The 23,371-nt window shown below is 42.8% G+C and overlaps 1 protein-coding gene across 1 annotated transcript in view; it reads left to right on the top strand.

Moving 5' to 3' along the window:
* The window catches only part of auts2a (activator of transcription and developmental regulator AUTS2 a), a gene marked incomplete at its 5' end in the record, with an annotated part of 289,507 nt that overhangs the window by 52,892 nt on the left and 213,244 nt on the right, over positions 1-23,371 (top strand). Inside the window, one exon of the mRNA XM_079172246.1 lies at positions 15,777-15,989. Coding sequence (XP_079028372.1) covers positions 15,777-15,989 — 213 coding nt within the window. The remainder of the gene's footprint in view (positions 1-15,776; positions 15,990-23,371) is intronic.

The raw sequence follows: 23,371 nt of genomic DNA, 5'->3' as shown, positions 1-23,371 counted from the left end.
ACCCCAGGAGGGAATGAGATATAGTATAGTATACGGTAAAGTGGCATATTTTCACTTTACAAACAAATGTACGTGGGTTTATCGGCTGAAGTGTACAGTACAGTATTTGCTTTGTGGGTACTGACTGACTGAAGGTATCACTTATTTATTTCATAAAAATGACTATGAGGTGCTTGGTGGACTGTTAAATCAGTTTCTTGCTTAATACCCGATGTTTCATTCCAATGATTTATTACCATTTCAGTGAAAGCCAATGCCCGAGTGCTGCTAGAAATAAGAGAAAGAGTTTGCTCGTGGGTTGCCTCGTTATCTATACTCAGTCACTCATTTATTCAAACATTCATTTACTGCTGTGCAGGGTTGTTCTTTTGAGTGACCCGAGGTGCCATCACTATCGTCTTCGTGCTGCGTGGCACTTTTGAGACATCTGAGTTCATCCGAGGGAAGATTCGTGTTCACTTCTGGTCGGAGCAACAAGTTCTCAGATGCATAACGAAGGACTGAGTGAGCATCAGTGCAATTTAATGATCTTCTATCCGTACACCAGTTGCTAAGCAACCTGCACTCTTCTGTCTGAAGCCACGGCGTCCCAAAAGAAACATCACGTCATTGGTCTGAGGAGCAGAGGAATGCTAGCAGGGAATGCAAAGCCAAAAACTATTCCACTAGCACCTCCGTACGGTTTAGAGCTCTATAACCAAAGGCGTGGTAACATGAAGAGCGTGAAGATGTGACTGGTGCATTAGTCCAGGCTGGAGCCCATTGTCTCAGCCTGCTGGGCTAATCTAACAACCCTTCCTTGGCTGAGGGGGCCACTTTTGTTCAGATGCCATTAACCGAACAACGGTGTAGTATGGGAAGAAAAAAGGGGCGAATTAAACCAGCCAGCTCTAAGTTTCTCCCTCTGCAAACCGCTGCCTCGGAGCCTGACAGCAGTCTGGTTTTGGCAGCGAGCAGCAGAGAGGCACATTCAGGACAGGAAGGCTTCAACAGCATCACCCTATTCACTCCCTCCACCAGTCAATTTCCTGCTGTGAATCAGAGAGGTGGAGGAGCAAAGAGAGAAAGAAGAGGGAGTGAGAGCTGTGGCTTTGTAGCCACAGCTTGAGCAAAATCAACCATTTCTGTTTCCCTTCTCCCCAAATCCCCGGAGAGGGCTGCTTTTCCTTCTGCGCTTGTTGTTCTGGCTCTACCGCACACAGAAATCACAGAACACAAAGCTCTTTTTTTTTTAGACAACAGTGGACAACAAATAGGCTTAGTAAACATCTGAAAGTACACGGCACAGTTGCACTTTATTTCCTCCCAACTGAGGCAGTTTCATTTAACATATCTGCAGGATTAAAGTGATTGTTTCTGAGACCCTATTTAATATTTGATGTTAAGTACGGTTCTGCTTTGTTTTTCTGACATCTTTATTCCATGGACTTCACTTCACCTTTCAATTCCAACAAGCAGTCCATTTGAATCGCTCTCGCATTCTAAATGCTGCAACCTGAGCAGATGTGGTGAGCAGTCTATTGGTTGTGCTCATGTCTCGCGCTCGGATGTTTTCCTTTGAGGCTCCTCTACACCACAATATGCTTCAACAAGGCTTCCACGTCAGGCCTGAAATACTATTCTGAGTAGGAGCTCCCTCTCTGAGACTGTTTTCATGATCTTGACAACTCGTTTGTCCTGCATGATAAAAACCCCGAGAGGCAGTTCAAATCTATGGAAAAAGCTAGTAAGTGGACTTTGAGAATCGTGGAGCTGCTCATTCCAGCCCTGAGTGCTGCCTGCAGGCTCTCTCAGACACATTAGGGACTCAAGAAACCAGGTTAACCCCGGATAAAAACACACTCTCTCGGGCTTCTCTATTGCTGTGAGCGCACCGTAATATTTGAAGGCGTGAGATGAGTGTAATAACATTTTTATCATCTCTCCGACTGGGCAGTCAGAGGACAATGTTTAGAGGATTGAGTGAGGAGTGAGAGGATTTTGAAAAAGTGAAAGGAACATTCCAGTGGAAACGATTTCCTTGCCTTTTTCTTAAGTATTTTTCAAAGGAAATTGACATTAAATATTCTAAACATATGTATATTTACTGTCGAGCGTGATGACTGTCTCGGACCAGGACTGAATAGCGCTCATTCTGCTGCTGTGTGTACCACCACTACAGCCTTCATGACACGCTGCCCTCACTCGGCCATGAAAGCCACCTGTTTTTCCTGCTCGCGGCTCTTCATCGTCTCTCTTTCAGCCCTTAAGGCAATTTGCAGCGAGCAGACTTTGTGTCACCATGTGTCAGTTTATAGTTATTTGAAAACAAGCAGCCTTCTGAGCTCTGTGTCTGTGTGTTTGGCATGCGTGTGAGGCTGCCAGTGCTGCTGGCTGTTTCCTAAATCTGGTTACCAGCTTGGCACAACACGCTTGTCGCCTGAACACGTTTGACTGCAGTTGGACGCAGCGCTTGTCAGAACTTTTCATGTGGGATTTATTATACACGTACATGTGTTGTTGTCGGTGATGAATCAGACATGGCACTTGTTGCCCAGAGAATTGCTTTAATAATGTTGCCAGCTGATGTATGTGTGGTTGAGTACATCAGTGAGGAATGTAAATCACTAGAGGTGGCCGGCTGAGCTTTGTTTCCATTTGAAGTCATTCCACTGAAATTGATGCATGTTTTCGGGCCTCAGGGACCGGAACAATTGATCAAACTGTTTATGATGATATTTAATGCAGCTCAACATATCACTGAGAATAGATCTCTTTTTAAAGGATACTCGGCAGTGTCTTAGCACAAAGTGCTCCAAGGTGGCAGCATGAGGTCTAAGCTCACCCACCAAACCAAAATAACTGTGTCAGCGCCTCAGCATGCGAGGAGAATTACACCGTGCTTGTTGCTCTACGTAGCTTTAGGCACATTCTATGATGTGGACTATTTCTCTTGTATCAAGTAGTGATGCTTAGATCTGATACCAGTGTTTAATTAATATGCTGATTCTTTTATGTGTAAGGAAACATCAGGCTTGAATTAAACATTGCTTTCACACCTTTTATCAAACAAGATGTAACACATATAAACATAAATATAATTGCACTGTTATTTATGAATAATATCAGATACCAGATCGGCCTATTGTCACGATAACCAATCCAGCTATTTGAGTCAGAAGAATCGGACCAATATCCAACATCGGTATCGGTATCCGTGCATCTCTTGTATTAACATCCTCCAGCAGTATGGGACGCAGCCTTCCCTGTCTTCAGCACAGTCGTCAAGTTTCTGACATATCTGACAGCTAGTAACACTTCACCCCCATTTACAAGAAGTATACATTTGATAAATCACAACTCTGTTTAATTCATTTGTTGTTCTAAAGATCAAATAAATACATCTAGACACAGTGAACAGGCTGTCTTATTCTATTCATGTCCTCATCAGTTAAACACAGCATGTACGCTAGCCTTTCATATTAGATTCAGTGTTATACGTAGACTACAATTATCCCAACTATACACACATTCAGGCTCCCTCGTTTGGCTGAAAGATTTACTGCAGACATAAATGTTGAATAAAGGACTATGGAAGAAATCCTGATAATTCATTTACCAATTTGTTCAACCCACAACTTTCCTGTCTTGGGTCACTCTCACAGCTCTCATAGGGTTGTTTTCAGCTGCAGCTCAAAACCCACTGTACACTACTGACCCAGACATCACACACACACAGTGAACACAGTGAATGAAGTGAATGAAGTGAATGAAAATGTGATATAAATGTGATCTGCACAAAGACAATAGTTATCAATTAAGAAATGAAAGGGAAGTGTAAGTATCAGTTAAATACTGTACACTTGTTTAAATGCAGTGTCTCCAGCAGATTATTAAAAAACGCTCATTAACCCCGGCCATGAGATGCTTTTTAACAGTAAGTAGGTTCTCAGTTTGTGGACGGCTAAACAAATTGGCCCTCTCCCACACAGAGTGAATCTTCTTTAGTAATAGTGAATGGCAGAAACCAATAAAAGCTCTGACCCAGTGCAGTCACCGTAAACAATCTGTGCGCCGCTTTAAGCAAATGGTTCATTTGCTTTTACATCTGTCGGCAATTAGGTGTAATTGTTTAAGCCAACAAGAGCAACTTGAAAGGGTGAAATCCATCCCACAATGCCACTCGGGCTGGGATCATTATTTTCCTCCTTGTTTGTTCTCATTTAGTTTTATTTTGCAGAATGCTTAATTTATTCATTGTTGTCACCACATGGCTATTAGTGTGCATGTTGTCTTGATTGCGTTTGGCGTTAAACTACATTATTGTTGTTCATATTCTTTTATGCACATGAAACGCCCTCCCAGCTGATGTCTTTGTCTGAAATAGTCCTCACAGGCTTTCACAAAGAAGCAACTCAGTGCTCAGATTGAGCAACAGAGCAGCACAAACCTGCGCCCATCAAAGGGCCACTCTACCTGCTCTCAGTGATTAACATGAAAAAAGCCGGCTGTATCTGCTGCTCATGCTTTTTTAATCAGGGGAAATGTTGTGGGTTCTTGTTTCATGCTGAATATGTTTGTTTTTCATTAAGTCCTCTGCAGAAGGCCCAATTCCCCTCCTGTCAAGATGCATACTGAAAACACACACACACACACACACACACACACACACACACACACACACACACACACACACACACACACACACACACACGCAGCGTTGTAAATGCAAACACACAAGATAAAGATCTGTTGAATCTTGTGCTTAGTGAGATCTGCTGTTGCCAGTATGGACAACGTGTGAGGGTGAGATCCGATGTTGTGAGCTGTTACATTGTCACTCTGGTCATGTCTCGTTTCCAAGCATTATTAATGTGGCCAATATGGAGCCATTTCATCGCCGTCTTAGATGAAACAAATGCCATCGTCATTCAAAATATGCGTGCATAAGATGGTAACGGACAAACACATTCAGCTGAGAGTCAGTTAAACCTCTTGACTAACTCTGGACTGATGAAAATGCTCCCTGTTTGTGTAGGAGACATTTTTTAAACTCAAACATGTAACTCTGCATCCATGGTATGGTGATTGTACGCTCTGTACATGACCACAGATTATGTAGTTTCAAGCATCTAGTGACTTGTGCGCTCGTATGTCCCGCTGTATGTCTCTCTGGTGTAACGTTAGATGCTAGGTTTCTCCACCAAATGCATACATGTGGCCACTAAGCATTGGGCCACTTGCTTCTATCCACTCACTAATAGCACGCAGATCTGGGAAGTCAATTTGTTTAGGTTGCATTCCAGATCTTTGGTGGTTAATGGCCTTGCACAGCTTGACAAGCTACTACACTCTGCTGTACTTCCCTTGCCAAACCACGTCCACACACTTGTATTTGTCATCACTGTTCACAAACTCTGTTTCATTTGCGAAAATCCGTCGTCGTGCTTCTCTCCGGTCGCCCGATAAGACTGGACGATGCAAATGGAACCATGCTGCTGAGATCTCCCATCTCCCCCGGCTCCTCTCGGCCACGTCTACCCTTCCAGAAAGAAAAATAATCTGTATTTGTTTTAACGCAACCAGGAAATCAGATCATCATACGCAGGATATCCCCTTATATTTTTTTCACGCACCCTTCTGACTCAAATGAAAAAAAATCTCTGCTACGATAAGATTAGTGCCAGGAAATTGTCTAGGTGTCTTTGTCTGTGTGCATTTGAGTGCATTTTTGAAGTGGACCCGCTGTTGTTCCAGACTGCCATAATGAGAGAGAAGGTGAACAAACATCTTCTAGATGGGAACGTCTGTCAGGGGAATCATTTACTGCCGACCTGAAAAGCTCTACTAGCCACAGACAACTTCTGTGTATTATGCAAACATAGGCTCATCTGCACCTGAGGATCCTCAGCTGTGTGTGTGTGTGTGTGGGGGGGGGGGGGAGGGGGGGGGGGGAGGGAAGAATGCAGCAAGGACGGGTTCCAGTTTCCTCTTGGGCGGATCCTGCCATACATTTCCAATCTGTCCCCTACTCCACAGCACATTCTATAGATATGATGTGATAAATCTGCCTTCTCCACATAATGCTGCGGCGCTCTCATTTTCTCGCCCTCCATTACTTTAACGGTTTTGTTTTTAAGGTGATTTAGGGAGGTCCGTTCTGCTTACCATACCCACCGAACCCAGCAATGCACCACCAACCTTTTTCATTACTGTAACCTGTGTGGTTTATGTTGGAGCCACATTAACGGATCCATCAGATGCTGACAAGACGAATAAAGTCCATGTCATCCTTTGGAAGCAAGGAGGCGGACATGTTTTTGACTTGCAGGGCAGAGCAAACCGGCTGAGGATGAGTTCAGTGATACAAAACTAAAAGTCTGAAGCCATGTCTGCAGCTCTCTGAGCTTGTACTTTGTTACAGCGGTGCTTATGCTGGGGGTGTAACGGTACGTGTGTCCATCACCAACCGTTTGGTGACGGATCTTTGTTCTATATGCGAGATCCTTTCGGTGACTCAAAACAAATACAAAATAGTCTATTTATGTCTTCAACTCGCACATGCGGAACAGAAATTATGTTCGCCATTTAATATATGGCGGCATCACCCAAACCTCGATTAGCGAAGCGAAACAAAAGACAGACCGGATGGCGAGTCCGTTTCCCCCACAGTGTTACATGCTCACAATGACTAGCATGCTGATGTTCACCATCTTAGTTTAGCACATCAGTGTGCTAACATATGCTAATTAGCGGTACACCTATAGTAGAGCTGAAGCTGATGGGAACGTCATTAGTTTTAATTTGGTCATATTTGACACCAAAGACGGTACTAGATGAAAAGATTAAAGTGATAATTAAATTTAGAAAGTCATTACAATTCATCCTGAGGGGAACATGACTTTCTGACAATTCATCCAATAGTTGTCAAGACATTTTATTAATTACCACAAATATCCACCTCATGATGGCCGCTAGCATGGCTAATAAAAAACTGAATTCACAGTGAGCTGTAGTGCTCTCTGAACGCAGCGTCACACCTTTCATGGAGATGTTGTCGTCTATTATGTTTCACTACTCTACGTAGGAAAACAATGAATAAAACGTGTGTATGGTCATGTTATTTGAACTGAATCAGGACTCAGGGATGATGGTTTCATGTCCTCACAGCTGGAATATGACACAGTTATGCGTGGCTGCGAGTGCTTGAACTCTTCCTATTTGTGCTGCACAGGCGGAGAAGCTCGCACCGAAGCATTGTGCTCAGAGATCGGTCCAGGGAGCTTCGATGGCAGCCTTGAGACACGCGCAATAGAACAAATACGTTTCCCTAACTTCGTACTTCGCTCCACACTTTCCAATGGCTGCAGTTAAGCGCAAATTCATTCACTCAAATTTGCAGGCAAAGAAATTCTACCACAAGGATTTTGTCAAAGGCTCGCTCACCTTCAATGGAACTCTGGCTTTACGTGCGGCGTTTTGTTCGTTCTCAGCAGGTTTTGAATTGTGTTCACCTTTTGATTCTTCGAGTACTGCACTGATTTCTTTTTTTTTTTACCACCATTAAATCAACCTGAATGTAGTCAGAAGCCAACATTAAATGGGTTAGTCCTAGTCACCCAGAACTCAATAACACATTTCTTTTGGTGTGAATCTGTTTCACAGCCTGTATGGTTTCATCCCTTTGTCTGGTTTCAGGAGGTGTTGTCCTCTCAAGCAGCTCGCGGCTCTTTCTGTCTTGTGATCGAGTCTCTGAGCTGCAGGTCAACCTGACCGGACTGCTGAGTGATGATTTTGTAGTACATTGCTCATTCTCTGCTGCTCTTTTTCTCTCAGTACTTGAGCTTCTCGGTGTTTCTCGCTCTTTTCTTTGTTGCTTATTCAAGACGCATGAACTGAAAGCTCTGTGAAAACACCGGAGCTGAAGTGTATGCGGTGTGTGTGTGTGTGTGTGTGTGGGCATTATGACTCAGCTGCCTGCTACAGAGGGACTTAGAAGTTATTTAGTGCTTATTTAGGCACGATTGTTGGTTTATAACCAAAGAGGGACCTGACAAACATTCAACAAGTGTTCTTAAGTTGTTTTTCACATCTGATGCTAAGTCTGGTCAAACACTACTTTTTATGTCTGACTTGAGCGCCGAGTTGTTGTTCCAGCTGTCTTTAATCTTAAGAAAATATTTAGTAGAGAGCCATCTGGAACATAAAGCTGATGGTGATACAGTAGTTTGTTCCATCATAACACAAGAATTGAATTAGTCCTTGTAAGTCGAGCTCTATTTTCCATGAATTACTGGGTCATCACGTGATACTAATTGTCTGTATTTTGGCCGTGTGGCTTTGTGCTGTCACAGTCAATTCTGTAGAAAGTGTATGAATATGAGCCAAACCATGGACTCAAAGTGAAAAGTTATATTCCGTCACTGTGCATAATGACCTCCTTCTTGGTGAATTGGAGCATCGACCTCCACAGTGAGAGATAATTATAAACGTTGTCGTGCCGATTTTTGTGACTTTGTTAAAACTTCTACAACACATTGAAATCCTCAGTTTGATGGCGATGGTGGGTTATTACTTGGCTTTATGAAATATGATCTTTGAAAGATTTATTTTAGGGCTGCAACTAATGACTGCTTTCATTATATTATAGACATTAGTCATTAAATTACAAAAAATTCAATCACAATGTCTCAGTCTGAGGTGACGTCTTCATATTATCTTTATTCAGATATTCAGACCACAATGATGTAACACAGACGAGCTCACGTTATTACCAGCTGCAACAGCGACTGGTATTGTTTCCACCATGTGGGTCTGTGTGTGTGTGAGACACCTAATGGAGAGGAAACTACCAGTTAAGAGGTTCTGAATGCTTTGCCAGGTGTTTTTCTGTCCGTCTGTCTGTCTTTGGACAGATGGTATCACCACGATATCTTCACTCCCACAAAACTTCAAAATGAAGGCTGAGTTTGGAGATGGGTGTGGTCCGAGCAGGGGGGGGGGGGTCCCATCTCAAGATGGTCTGTAGTTATGGTCTGTAATATTCAATTAGGTTCAAAACCCGGCAAAATATGGTACCTCTTAATATTTTCATAAATATGAGCGTATATTATTTTACTCTGATTATCATTTTGTCTGCTTTGTCAAAAAGGTCATCCCGGTCTGAGTAGATGTGCCAATGTAAAGTGTGTTACTCAAAACATAAAACCTAAACATTAGTAAATACTGTATATAGTAGATATTATGATGTACTATGTGTACATCCTAATATTCTCTCCACAACTAGAGCCTACGGTTTGAAGAAGGTGCTGGTGACCATATACCATACACCCCACCCTTTAAAGCTGGGTTTCTACCGTTCCATGACACTTCTAGTTGAGTTCTTCTGATCACAGCTGTAATCGGTTGCATTTCCAACAAACAGCAATTACCCATCAATTTGTTCCACCCAACACTTACTTAATGCTATTTCACAGCTACTAAAAATGTGCTAACCAGGTCAAGGACTCCCTGTAGAAGGAGAGACAATTCACTGCTCAACTAGGTAGCTGAAGTTAATGTGGGCTGTTGTCCCGGAGTACCCCTCAAGGAGAGATTGTACTCATCAGTCTTTATTAGCATTCATTAGATCTCCAGTTATTGTTTACTTTGTTGTTGTTGTGTAGCGATGTGAGGCGTGTGTGTGTGTGTGTGTGTGTGTGGATGTACTGAATGCACTGAATGCAGCAGTACCGTGGGAAGCCAGATCCGTTAAGTCTCTGGTGCGTTCGAGTGCTCTCTCTGCCTCTCCGTCTCTGTTCCTGTTCTCTGTCACCATCCATCCTTCTCTCTGCTCCTTTCTGTTGGGAGCCCAGTTTATTTACACTCATTAAATTGTGTCAGTAAGACAAGTTGATCGGACTCTTTGATCAGACTCTCTTATGGGTTCAGGGACTCGAATGCCAGCAAAGACCAGAGAAGATCCGGCTTGTTTAATCTACTGCTGTATACGTTGAGATCAGAGGGCTCCTGCACGCGAAGGTTCTCCAGGGTGGTGTTCAAACACGTCGGATAGAAATAAAACCCCAAAACGTATGAGAATGAGTACAAATAAATACACAGGATGGCTGGTTTTCTAAAGGGCTTTGTCTAAAGCGTCGCCAGATAAATCCCAAAATACAACAATGTGAAGTTAACGTTTGTACGGTGGTGTTGCACGGTACACCGATACTATGATATCACAATACCCCACAGTTAAAGATGGCACATACCCCATTTTATTTGTTGTAGTACTAAAAAAATATTGTGTTTTAATAAGAGGAGCCTTAGGCTGTTTCCTGTGATTTGTGTCGTTGTGCAACAGCGTGCGTGCGTGTGTGTGTGTGTGTGTACAGCGCTCTTCTTTAGAGAATGGCTTTCAGGATTGGAATTCTGCGGAGGGAGCGGTTACTGTGCTGCAGGTAGGAGTCAGTGGTCAATAATACTGAAGGATGGAGTCAACGAGAATCCGATCAGGTCATGAGGCGCTCGCAGGCTGCACAGTTCCGCTCTGAGCTGGTGTATGTATCAGCAGAACTCTGTTAAAAAAACTAACTACCGAACAAATGTGCCAATACAATTAGATTCACCATCTTCTCCGAGTCTGTCCAAACATCCTCTGTGAGGCAAACACATGATCCACCAAAAAGCATGTGTTCATCCAGGAACTCGCCCCTTTCCTCACTAACGTGAAATAGACAGAAAGGAAAAGCAGTCGGTGTGCGACACAAACACCACTTCAACAAAACGCTTTCTACAGGTACTATGGTGACTCATCAACTCCTCACAGATCTTCATCTGACTTTATTAGCATTTGTGTGTTTTTGTTTTGGACATTTATTTTTGGATTGGACAAGACATAGCCCACGCTGAAGTGATTATTGAACCCCGCTCCTGGAATCATCCGTTGACCGCACTCCCTTCAATTCATCCCCTTTATGCACGGGTTCATTTCCGTTAGTATTTGAAACCGTAATAACATCAGAGTTTTCCATTGTTTCATTGAACCTCCCCTCGAATGTTCCCCATTTCTTGAGCGTTCCAGACGAAGCGCAGTGGATGTATTTCACAGGAGAACATTGCATGCAGCGCACAATATTAATCTACTGCCGGCAGCTTCTGGCATGTAATAGTTTACCATTTTTATAGACTCCAGATCCAATAGCAAGCATATCTTGCTATTGGATTTAAGATATATTTAAATATTTTAAATATGTTATGATAGGTTGTTTTATTTTATAGAAAAAGTATAATTTCTCACTTTGAAATGATTGTACTCTATTATACGATCATGCATTTATAATATGCAATGATTTTTCATTTCAAAAGTTTAAATGCTGGACACAAGTTGTCTTCTACTCCACTGAAAAGTTGCTTATTGGATGTATAGTAAACTAGGTGTTATGTCACAAAATGCTGCTCTTACATACGCGTGTTATACTCACAGGTTAGCAACAAAAAACTTTCTAAATTCACAACAAGATAAATCAAATGAAGTTAATTAAAATAGCTGCCTTCCAGATGGGAACCTGTTGTCAGGCTACCTGCAGACATGCATTGCAGCTGCCACAGTGTAATTTCTCTGTACACTTCCAGACAATCACTGCAATGAAAGCTAGTGGAGAGGGAGCCATATTGAGCAATTACTTTTCTCTCTTTCAGGCGCTGAAATAAGGAATTTGTCTTGCTATTGTTCGGTGGGCGGGCAAAACATTACGTGCATAATTTATTCCAGGCAATCAGTTGGTTGGGAGGCTTAGAAGGAGTCAGAAAGCTGGCACAATGGAACCTCTCTCAGCCCCATCATAACTTTGTCACTTATTCTGTGCACTGACAATGCATGTCATGTTGCATTATTTGCCCGGGAAGAGTGTGGGTGGGAAAAGCAAACACGATTAGTTGATGCATGCACTTGTTTTTCTGCGAGTGAATTGAGGCCTTAAGAAATGGTTTCGTGAGTCAGTGCCAGTAGCACACCCATCTAACTCATCCCTCTGTCAGCGGTGCGTATCTGTAACGCCGGTGATGTAATTCTCTACAGGCACGCTAGCGTTGCTCCGAGGTGGTCCTTCAACGAGTAACTGCTAATTCTACTGCTGCTTCAGAATTTTTCTCACCAGTATTTTGTGGATAACTGCCTTGATTTTATTCCTCGTATGCATTGTGCACCAAATATGAGTCCCGCTGTGGTTTCTGTGGGCTGAGGGATAGATCTTGGACTGACGCAGGTTTTTGTTGAGTCCAGCTTGGGTGCTGTTGAACAAATATATACTCCCCCTAAATATATCATCACAGCCTTACTACTCTGCAAGTAAAAGTCCTGCATTCAACCTCTTACAAGGTAATAGTACAAGTATAAGCAAAATATACTTAAAGTAAAAAATCAGTGTGATTGCATTGATGATATAATTGTATTATGAAATTATTATGAGTAGATTATCGTGTTTGCAGCATTTAATGCTATAGGTGGTTGAAGTCAAGCTACTTTGAACTAATTCATATTCTGTGGAGCATTTTAATCTATAACATGCATCATATTTTCTAACCGACCTGTTTTTTTTAAAGGTTCTCTGTACGACATTCAGAGCATTGATAAAGCAGCAAACAGCTGTTTGAGGTTACAGCTGATTGTCCCGCTCAGGTAAACACTGTTAGCTCTGTTTGCGCTGTTAGCTCCCTGCTGCCGGCTCAACTGACTCTGTTGGGAGCCTTGTGGAGGCATTAGTTATGCTCTAAGCACCTTTCAGCTTCCAATGTCAAATTATTGTAGTGGAGTAAAATGTACAGTATTTGCCTCTGACATAGTAGAGTAGGAATCAAAAGTAACATGAAATAGAACACACAGTATACCTCAAAATTGGAGATTGGCAACTTTTCAAGTAGCACAGGTATGGAGGATTAAGAAAGCCTCATATAATAGAAAAAACAAAACAAAGGGGATCCCATAATCTATGAAGTGTCCATGTATCATTGTTGCTAACTAGTGCAGTGCCCGTTCAAAACGTGCTTGTTGCTGATTGCTTGGCCTCTGGTATTTCATAATACACCCTCCAAGTGTGAGGTCGATCGGATGAACAGCTGTTGAGAAAATTGAAGGACAGACAGACAGAGACTCCTTCCATTTCCGTTACTCAAAGCCTTGTCTCTCCGGCCTTCTCATTAGAATGTCATTAGCTCAGCTGTGGCAGCTTTGCACCGTCCCTTTCAACAGCCCTGCCTCCACTCTGATGGCTGCTTCACCAGCCCTCCCTGGGGGTGTTAACACCAACGGCTCTTTGGGCCACAATGGAGCAAAACAGGTCAACCTTTCAAATAACAAAGCTGATTTGTTCCATAAGTTCTACGGTGGACAGCTGTGAAGCACTACACAGTCTCTCGGCAGCAGATGAGTGGTTCTATTGATCAGCACTGTCGAGCTGTATAACCCCATGTGTGGAGCCCGCTATATTGGAGTTGTAGCTTATCGGTTTGTTTTCAGAATTCGGTTTTCTTCATGGAAAGAAATGTCTACTGATGTAGCTTTTATGTGCAGACGGCAAGCTGAAGTTAAATGTTTCTTGGTGTGCTTCTGCTGATCTACTCAGCTTCATCTTTGATGGGTTGAATGTTGTTTAGGGTCTTGGTATGTGATGCAATAAAGCAAAAACAGTTTAATTGCTGCATCAACCATTGTCGTATTACTTTGAATGTGAAACAACAACAAAGGTCAGACTGTCACCAGGTAAAAAACAGACAATGTTTATCATTTTCACATCTTATTTTAGCCTGTTAGCATTCTAACGTTAGCTAATTAGCCCTAATCCCAAAGTACAGCTGAGGATGGTGGGAAAGTCATTAGTCTCTCAGGTATTTGGTCATAAAGTATTTGAGATTCAAATGAGATTTGATGATGGCGCTAGAAAAGTTAAGGACTCACTGAAGTAATTACAGTTACTGTGAGGACCATGAACATCTATACCAGGGGTCACTAATAGGCGGACCGAGATCCGGACCCAGACACCTAAAACCGACTTCTATTTTTACCGGCGTAGCTTTTCTAGTTTATGTCACTCGTTCAGCGGTCCAGGAAACACATCGACCAATTACATGCGTTGTGAATCACATCACGTGATGCTACTCAGCCAATCACATGTGTGTATTCTGATAAGCTTCTTTGCTCGAGGGAGATTTACACAAACACAGGAAGACGGGGCGAGAGGCCGAGTATTTGGAGAATACGTGAGTCCGAGTTATTTCACATGACGTTCTCCAAAAAGAGAAATGTGGTCAGTGAGGACCAGTCTTTAACCAGGAAGGGACAGACTCTTAAAGGTTCATTCTTTCAACTCTTTTGAGCAAACGTACCCACTCACATCCGAAATGAAGTCACAGAAAATAAACCTTAGAGCCCAATATGATCAGAAGCCTAACACATGAACTCACTGCCCAACAATGATGTTAATGGTGAGGGGGATGAGGCTGAAACAAGCGTCAACAACCACAGATAGAACGTTGGGCCCTGCACACACATTTCACAAGAATATAATATCTTTGTTGATTTACATCACACCTGAATGAACTGAATTTAAAACTGCAGGGCAAAGACAATTCAGTTAAATTCATTTTTCTAAAATGAATTACTTTATTTTAAGAAAAACATTTTTCAAAAGCTTTCTGTTATGTCATGTATTCTTTAATGTAGCCCTTATTTTACGTATTCACTTATTTATTTATTATTAGAGTATGTATTATTTATAATTCATCCAGTTAAGTTTGAAAACTGACAATAGATATTGTTATTGAACTTTGTTTATTTGATTATACAGTCAGTAGTTTACTACATACAGACGTTAATACAACTGTTGGCTACTTCAATATATATGGGACTAAATGAGAGCACCAGTTAGACATTGTTGTGATGTTCTGGACCTTTACATGAGCAAATTCTCTCTAAATGGACCTCGTTGAATTTTAATTGAATTCCCCTGATCTAGACCAAATGTCACATTCATCCAATTCTTAGTGAGACATTTAATTGAAAACTATAAATGTCAACCTCATGGTGGCACTAAAGTAAACTTAAGGTGACAATCAAAGTCATGAGGATACATCATCAGGGAACCATGAATGTCCAAACACAACTGTGTGCCAATCCATCTCTAGATGTTGAGATATTTCTGAATAACAGAGAACCCTGATCTGCTGGTGGCACTTAATGAGAAGTCAGGGTGTTACCAAAGTTATTACAATTCAACCTCAGAGTACCGTGAACGTTATGACAGTCCAACAAAAAATGGTGGACCAGCACGGAAAAATAAATTGGTCTCAGACACATACCACCTAACTGTAACATCACCGGTTTAAAGAGACCTATTTTGCTCTCTCGATCCTCATTATTCCTATTGGCTTCTCTACTGTGTACTTTCAAATGAAACCAAATGGCAAAAAAACAAGTGAAAAAAACACTTTTTTGCTGTTCTTTGTGGAGAAAATCTTGTTATACTACTCTGTATCTAAAGCCTTTCTGCACCATTGCCCTTCAATTTGGAGCAAATTCACTGCACTGCTTTCTGTAGAGTGGAGATTGGCTTTTATGAGTGGATATACAGCTCTTTCTTAGCTCTCGAGTGAGCTAATGAGCAGATTTTCTCAGGAATAAAAATGTGTTGAAGCATTGATTTGACTGTGGATGAACGGTATGATTGCAGAATCCTCAAAGACTCATGCATGCTGTAAAAGGCATTGACGAAATGTTTGTTCTGTACTAATTTGAGCTTTCTCTTGTGCCGTTTCCTCTAAAGAAGAACCTGACACTGATGCCCCAGGAGTGCAAAGACAACCAGGCAAAGCCCCTACCCAAGAAAAAGGCTGCCAGGGTCCCCAACGGCCTGAGCCTGGAGCCCTGCAAGAAGAATCACCACCAGCAGCAGCCTTCAGACCAGGAGAACAACCCCCGCCTGGCACACACACAAGGCAAGAGGAAGAAGAAACACCTCAACAAGAAACACACAGCGGTGAGTCTAAGATACTTTATCTTTCTATTGGAGTAATCAGATCATATGCCACATAAATCTTACATGGCAAATGTAGTGAAGTACGACAATTTATGAGCTGTGAGCCTTTTTTACATTTGTCATTTCAGTGTGCTTAAACTCAGTAAATGGGAGAAAATGAGAAGCTAATGTAATTTGTTTATAATATGAGAGATTTTCTCTGAAACGCTATTAGATTCAGCACAGCAGCTTGTATTGCCTTACGTTGCCGTACTCTTAATGCTGCTGAGGAAACAGTATGTGCTTCTATGGTTTTGAAATCAGCGGTTGACCCAGTGAGAGTGTTTTAGAAATAATGCAGCAGCATTTATTTAATTGTCTTTGTGTCGATGCACCATGTGTGTGTTCCTATATCAAATCTGTAGTAAGGGCAGATGTAAAACAACTAAATGCACGCTTCAGTGGAGGTGGAAGGGCTGGAGACATTGGGTCTGTCTGGTAGCAGCTCGTTCTTAGTTTCTCAGTGAAATGTGCATCCACAAATGTGAAGGTTCCGAGGCTTTTCATTGGCCACATGCTGCTGTTACTCACAGATTCTCAGAGCCTGGCCTGGATGTTCTTTAAACTGAATCAACACTGTACCAAAGATACTTAATATGTGTATATTGCGTTATATTTACATGCATATTAAAATGATATGTTGTGATTTGTATCGTTAAATGCTTGGCATTGATCCAGCTGTTGACTTTTTGGGTGTGAGTCAGTCTAGCATTTCACCTTGTGGAGGCTGTTTTTATTACAACTCAGAAAAAAACAAAAGAGACAACAGAGTACAGAGACAACCTATTATCTGGATCCCATTTTTGTATTTATTTATGTGACATCAAATGCATTTACAACACACCCAGGAGTGTAATGTTCAACTTGCACCGGTTGAATGAATGAAGTCAAAATGCTCTACTGGTGTGGAATATAGCTTCTAAGTATGTGAGTGTGTGTATGCATCAGTGTGCCGAATGCCTGAACATATTTCTGTGTGTAGCAAGGTGACAAGGTCACTAATGAATATTTATGCTACACTGATGCAGTGGTGTATCTCTGCCAGCAAGGACTATCTGTCACAGCACCAACTACTGTTTATACACACACACACACACACACACACACACACACACGACTCTGAGGTTATGCTCTGCCATTTCTCTGAGAGAGGGTTGTTCTTCTTGAGCTGCATATTCAAGGACATGTTTGTGTGGGTTGATGCAGGACATCAGACATGAGGGAAAACAAAGACACAGGTTACCAGGCACAGTGTTTGAAATATACTAGTGGACACTGTTGATTGTACCGTGTGATTTCTGTTCCACCCTTGTCCTGTTTGTCACAGGTTTGGAGGTTATGCTGAGTGTAACAAAAAACAAATAATTTGATAAGAGGATTTTGTTGCAGTTGAAACAGTAAGGGGAGGCGCCCCACCCGCTCACCACCAGGTCTGTATTATCTTGAGTAACCGGGTCATGATTTCTGAAACGAGCTGTTGAGTTTTTTTTCGGCGCCTTAAGCGCCACGGGCCAAGTGCGATCTAGTTCCATTGTAGTCATTTTATTATACATCTCTGAGGACTAAGGAACTTACACCAAAAGAATCTACATTGATAAATAGTGCTGAAGGTAAGAGGAAAAAAGTTTTGATTTTGGGGCGAACTGTCCCTTTAAGCGGCTCGTACTGGTGTTCCTAATGCCCATGTAAGCCTACAAACATTTACGCTGCATGTTTTGTATCAGGCAGTGAAGCGGTCTCTGTGTGGCTGTCCTCCCCTAAGCCTGTAGTCATTAGTGAGGTGGGCTGGGGTCCCCAAGTGCTTTGAAAGGCTCCTACTTTTAACGAGTCACATGACAGAGTGCAGTGTACGGTGGCTGCATCCCGTAGCCTTTGCAGCAGACCTCTGTTGTGAGGGTCACCACTGCTGCCTGTGTGTCACGTCAGTCCCTGTACCGGCTAATGGACAGATGGCGCTACCTGCCAGTTTCAAGGTTGTCTTGAGCCGCTGTGACGGCTGCGTACAGTACAGACATGACTGCATGATTTCAAATGTGGCTTCTGTTGTTGGCTTCACTGTGTGTGTGTTTGTGTGTGTGTGTGTGTGTGTGTGTGTGTGTATGCGTGTGTTGGATACCTTGGCAGGTGGCTGTATGGTTGGCTGTGGTTGTGTGTTTCGGTCATGAGTGGGTTTGAGGCTGTTGGTGGAGGGAGCCAAACAACTGATCTCCTGCATGTGTATTCATGCACACGCAAGCTCACACATGCAAACACATTGACCATATTCTCACCCACTCTCCCACTCATTTACCTCACATTCTCACATATACGCTCACGCAGGCGCACACACACACACAAACATGTACTTGCATGTGTTGCCACGCTATCTCTCCGCACACATCACAGCTGGCTGTGGCACGATGGCAACAAGACCGATGGGCTAAATGCAAGGCGCGTTGGCTTAGTCACCAATGAGAGGTCTCTCAGTTACAATGGCTCCCTTTAATCTAGGTAATAATCAAAAATGATTTTAATGGTTATATTACTGATGTTTATGATAACCTAATGTCGCTGTAAGAGCGGCTAAACGCCCTGACTGTTAGTCTCAATGATCTCAATAATGAATATATGTTTTTGTTCTCTGCAAGATGCAGATAGACCTATTAAGCTTGGTGCTCAATAACACGCTAATATTTCAACGCGTTATGACATATGCATAATTGAAAAGATGATCATCTGCGCCCTTCGCCGCCCCTTTTTGTCCTCTCTGCAAAGAAACAAGCTGCAGCGCTATCTAGCAGAACTATTATCTTCTCTTTGGCTCCACTATAAATAAATCTTACGCCATTGTCCTCCCACAAGGTTACATTTTAAATGTCGGAGGTCCGTCTCAAGGTTTAATTCTCCATTTAGAAATGCTACAGTGTGGTGAGAGAGCGCCTGTTATCAGCACTTTTTGTTAGCTCTGACTTTTAAGTGGATTTAGTGAGGAAGAGAGAAAGAGAGAGAATTTGGTGTTGAATAAAGCAAGAGCTGTTCCCCCCCCCCCCCCCCCCCCCACACACACACTTTTTTGATATTGTTCCCTTTCCAGTCGAGCTCGCAGATTGCAGCAAATGTTTTTCGATCTCTGGCACTGACCCAATGTTCTGAACTATGAGATATTGTGAGCTCAAGGGGGGAAATAGAGAAATGTTTATAAGCACCTCTGACATATCGCCTCATAGTGAAAAAAGAGCCCTGATAGAGGAATCTCCAGCAGAGATGGATGAGAGTACAGTGGCAAGCCACACATTATAAGACTGTCTATAACTCTTCGCTCCTTTCATCATATTGCACAGAGCTTTTTTTCACTGCTATGTATTTGTTTAATTGTCACCAAAATCTGCTTCTTTTTCTGCTTCTTTTTCTGTATTGTAGCTCTTTGACCTTTTAAGGTCAAGAAGTATTGAACTAACCCATGCTTTCTGTAGTCAGCCCTGGACTGTGTGTGTGTGTGTGTGTGTGTGTGTGTGTGTGTACAGATAAACATATTCATGGGAATAGTGATATTTCATGTAACCTCTGTGTGCGAGAGATTTATCTCTGTGACTATAACAGTTACAATCAAGTCATCATGCCGGACTACAGCCGAGTGTGTTAGAGCCGCCTTGAGATGCTTTGAGTCAGATGTGGTTTAAAGCTGTTTTCAGGAGCTTAGCGTGAATGTAAAGAGTTCAATCCGCTTCTCAGGTTAAGAGAACGTCAAGAAACCTGGAAGGAAATCCATTTTGTGTCTGTTTGCTTGTTTTGTGTCCCAAGTGATGCCTTACGGCAGATTTTGACAAGGCTTGAGGAAATGTTACATCCCAGCATTAAATATTCCACCGCGCTACTGGTGGTGTTTCTGCATTTACAGGTCACATCCTCATCATATCTCAGACAGGATACATGTTACCACCCCTGATGGTGTTGGGGGGGGTGTTGTTCTGTTCTGTTCTGGCTCTACTCAGCTCACTGATGTTACATTGGTGCCCTGTAATGTGTGCAGCTTTGTACAGTAGGTCTGGTGAACAGAGGGGCATGCTGTGAGGCCCATCTGCTCTCTGGCACCGGGGATGGGGAGTGTGTGGGGGGGGCGAGCAAGGAGGGCTCAGGTTGGACTTCCCCCTCTGATCCCCCACATCTCTGTCCAAACACCTGCCTGTCTGTCTGCTTGTCCGTCTGGCTGTCTGCTTTTCTTTCGGTGTCTGTTTCTCAGACATTCGGGTGCAGTGATTTATAATGAACTGTAAATAGTATTCTGCTTGTATACAAACATTTGGTTGATTCCTCTCAACCTCTTGTCTGTTGCATTGCAATATTGCACCATATCTGTATGTTATGGTTATTTTGGACAAGGCTGACATGGAGCACAAAGGAAATAAGCAGCGAAAAACTCCTGAATCCATTTGTTCTGAACTCAAACAATTGGGACACAGTTCCACTGTTTACTACTACTACTACTACCTTTACCACTATTTCCACTTCCACTACACATAACTCTTAGCTGTATTAAGATCCTGATTTGCATTCACACCAACAAAAACAGAGTGTGTGGAACCGGATTGATAATTATGACATTCCAAAGGTCCTACATTAAATGGCAAGCAAATGTAATGTAAACAAAAAAAAAACTTTATTATTATTAAACAATATTATGCAGTTATCAATGCCAGGAAAATGTCATCAGAAAATCCCTGTTGCCCGACCATTCAAACATCTCACTATAGCAGGAGCTGGATTTGTACGTGGCAATAAAAAAAAGGTGCGATTAGTTTAATCTTAGTTTAAGTGCTTTGCACCACGATGTCCGTGTGTAAACCTCTCCAGCACATTAAATGAACTGTGGATTAAGTGTGATCCTGGCATCAGGCGCCGTCAGCTGGTTGAGGTGTAATATTGGCTCATTATAAGGCAGCGTGGTGTAATGGGGATCACAGGCACTGTGGCATCTCTGGTTTCTGTGAAAAAAAGCCTTTTCTGAGTAATTCTCTAGAATGAAGAGTTATTACCTTTTGTACACACAAGTACCACCACGTCTCACATGTTGTTTGTTGGTTTAATAGTCTTGCATTAGAAAGACACAAAGCCCACGTGAAGACATGTAATATGGTGGTGGTGTGGGTCATGCTGGTGTTCATGGCAGGCTCGTGCTCTTTTATTAAAAAGATAAAGTAAAAGCCGGCCTTCACTTCACAGCTGTCCCCATTCATCAGTCACACCTAAAACAGGAACAAAAAGAGCTGTGGTCTCTGGTCTCGGTCCCAGCAGTGAGAGGTAATTGCTGCGGAGACTGCCGAGCGCTGCCTCGCCCCGGGGTTTGAAGAAGCTTCTTTGAGAAGCTCAAACCCGGTCAGCCAGTCAACCGGAGGGCTCTGGTCTCTGGCCTCTGGCTCCCTGAATCATCTCACTGGACAGATCCTCGGTCCACCTGTCCCGGCAGAAAGGCCCCGCTTTAGGCCTGCCAGAGGCTCTATTGTCATTCAGCATCAGTCTCTCACCTGGACTGAACTCTTGTTTCAACCTGCTGGTAGCCACATGTAATGCGATCAAGCTGAAAGCACTGATGGCAGAACTCCCGTAAATGTTTGGACTGAAGCCCTGATTTTTGTCAGGACGGGGGCAAGCTTACATGCTTTTCAATCTGCAGTGAAACTGCAATATAATGTTCAGCTCTTACAGCTTGGCGGGTCACCCGTAATAAGCTTATCCACTAAGCCAATAAGAGATTCGAAGAAAAGCAATGTCCTGATTGTCAGATAAGATGCTAAATCCATTCTGGTTGCGGCGATGATGATTGTCGCCGTCACTGTGGCGGTTTATAGCACTGGATCTAATCAAATCCAATCATGACGAACTAGTTTTGTGGTCTTTGTGCCTTTGTGTCACACATGACAACAATCTGTCAACATTTAAATGCATTTGGGGGCTTGACATTTGTGTGTAGAAGTGTTTTTACACCACTGTATTTAATATATTCGTGCTAACGCAGTAAAGGTATGCAGCATCTCTGCACAGCTTCAAACATGCACTTTGAAGGCCTTTAATAAAAATAGTAAAGTACTTTAAACACTAGAGGTCTTTTTTATTTTTTATTACTTCGCACGTCAATATATTTTTTCAAACTATTGTTTTAGTTTCATACAGTACATGAATATTACGAGGCAAAAACATATTTCTTTGTCATCGGCAGCGGGTACCAGATTAACTCCCTCAGTTCTTACACTTCACAATAAAAGCCCTGGAGCTATAATATTTTATAGACCAGTATTTTGCATTTTGGTGTTGTTTATCTGTCACGCCCCCGTTGTGTAAAGGCCTGCAGTGTGTAACTGGTACCGTGTGCCACCGTGATGAAAGTGCTGCTAGAAATCCGGGAGCCTCTGACAAGAGGTGACGCTGAGATTCCTCTCACTTATGACACAATCATTTTTCTCTCTTTCCCAGCGGGTACTCTCCTGCTTGAGGCCCTCTGACAGCACATTCACACCCCCACAACTCGAACTACATACGTCCACCCGCCATGTCTGCATCTCCTCTTGACGACTTGTGTGTTTACCACGTCCCCTCCGCCAACAGCCTGTCATTAGCACGAGCCCCTGATGCTGTTTGACAAGTCTAGGCCAACATGTCTTTGAAAACGGTTTAATGTTGTTGTTCCTTCACCGCTCCCTGCTTGCCCTGCATCGAGAAAGCTTTTCTTTTCAAGTGTCACTTTTCTCCAAGGGAGGACGGGCGGGAGGAGGGCGGGGGGGGTTGGACTAGCCGCTTGCATGACTGTTAAACATTTAATTTCACTGCACGCTCCCCATGAAGACTGTAGCTGCAGTAGGGAGACGGAGCAACAAAATGAAGGACAGACAGCATCTGCTCTCACCACTCACTGTCCAACCTGACGCTGGCTCTCACACTAGACAACCATCGCCGTCAATTTGTGAAAAATTAAGTGGCTGCACTTTAAATCCAAAGGGCCGCCCCACCTTAAGCCCGTGCCCATCTCGGCTGTCAGTCAGAGCTGGGCAGTGGGCCGGAGGTGATTGAAGAAGCTTTATCGTGGCTGTCCAGCCCTTGTCACAGGCAGACCACGTCAGCGCAGCATTCAGACTTCCGTCTAATCCAATCTGCTACCGTTTACAACACAGAGGCCCACAGATGAACGCTCAAGATAGTTCAAGTCCATCTGGATTTGGAAATTGTTTTTTTGCTGTTGTTTTTTTTCCCACCTTGGCTCTGTGTAACTCTCCTCGTCCTCTTCTCACTCCCTCTTTTTTATTGTCAGTTTCCACTGGGTGACTAAAACCAAACTCATTTTGTCCCATTTTTGTCCACTTTCAAAGACACAA

This window comes from Pholis gunnellus (genome assembly GCF_910591455.1).
Source record: "Pholis gunnellus genome assembly, chromosome: 13".
Lineage (NCBI taxonomy): Eukaryota > Metazoa > Chordata > Actinopteri > Perciformes > Pholidae > Pholis > Pholis gunnellus.
Note: the sequence above shows the minus strand (reverse complement) of the source record. Positions and strands in the feature narration are given on the sequence as shown.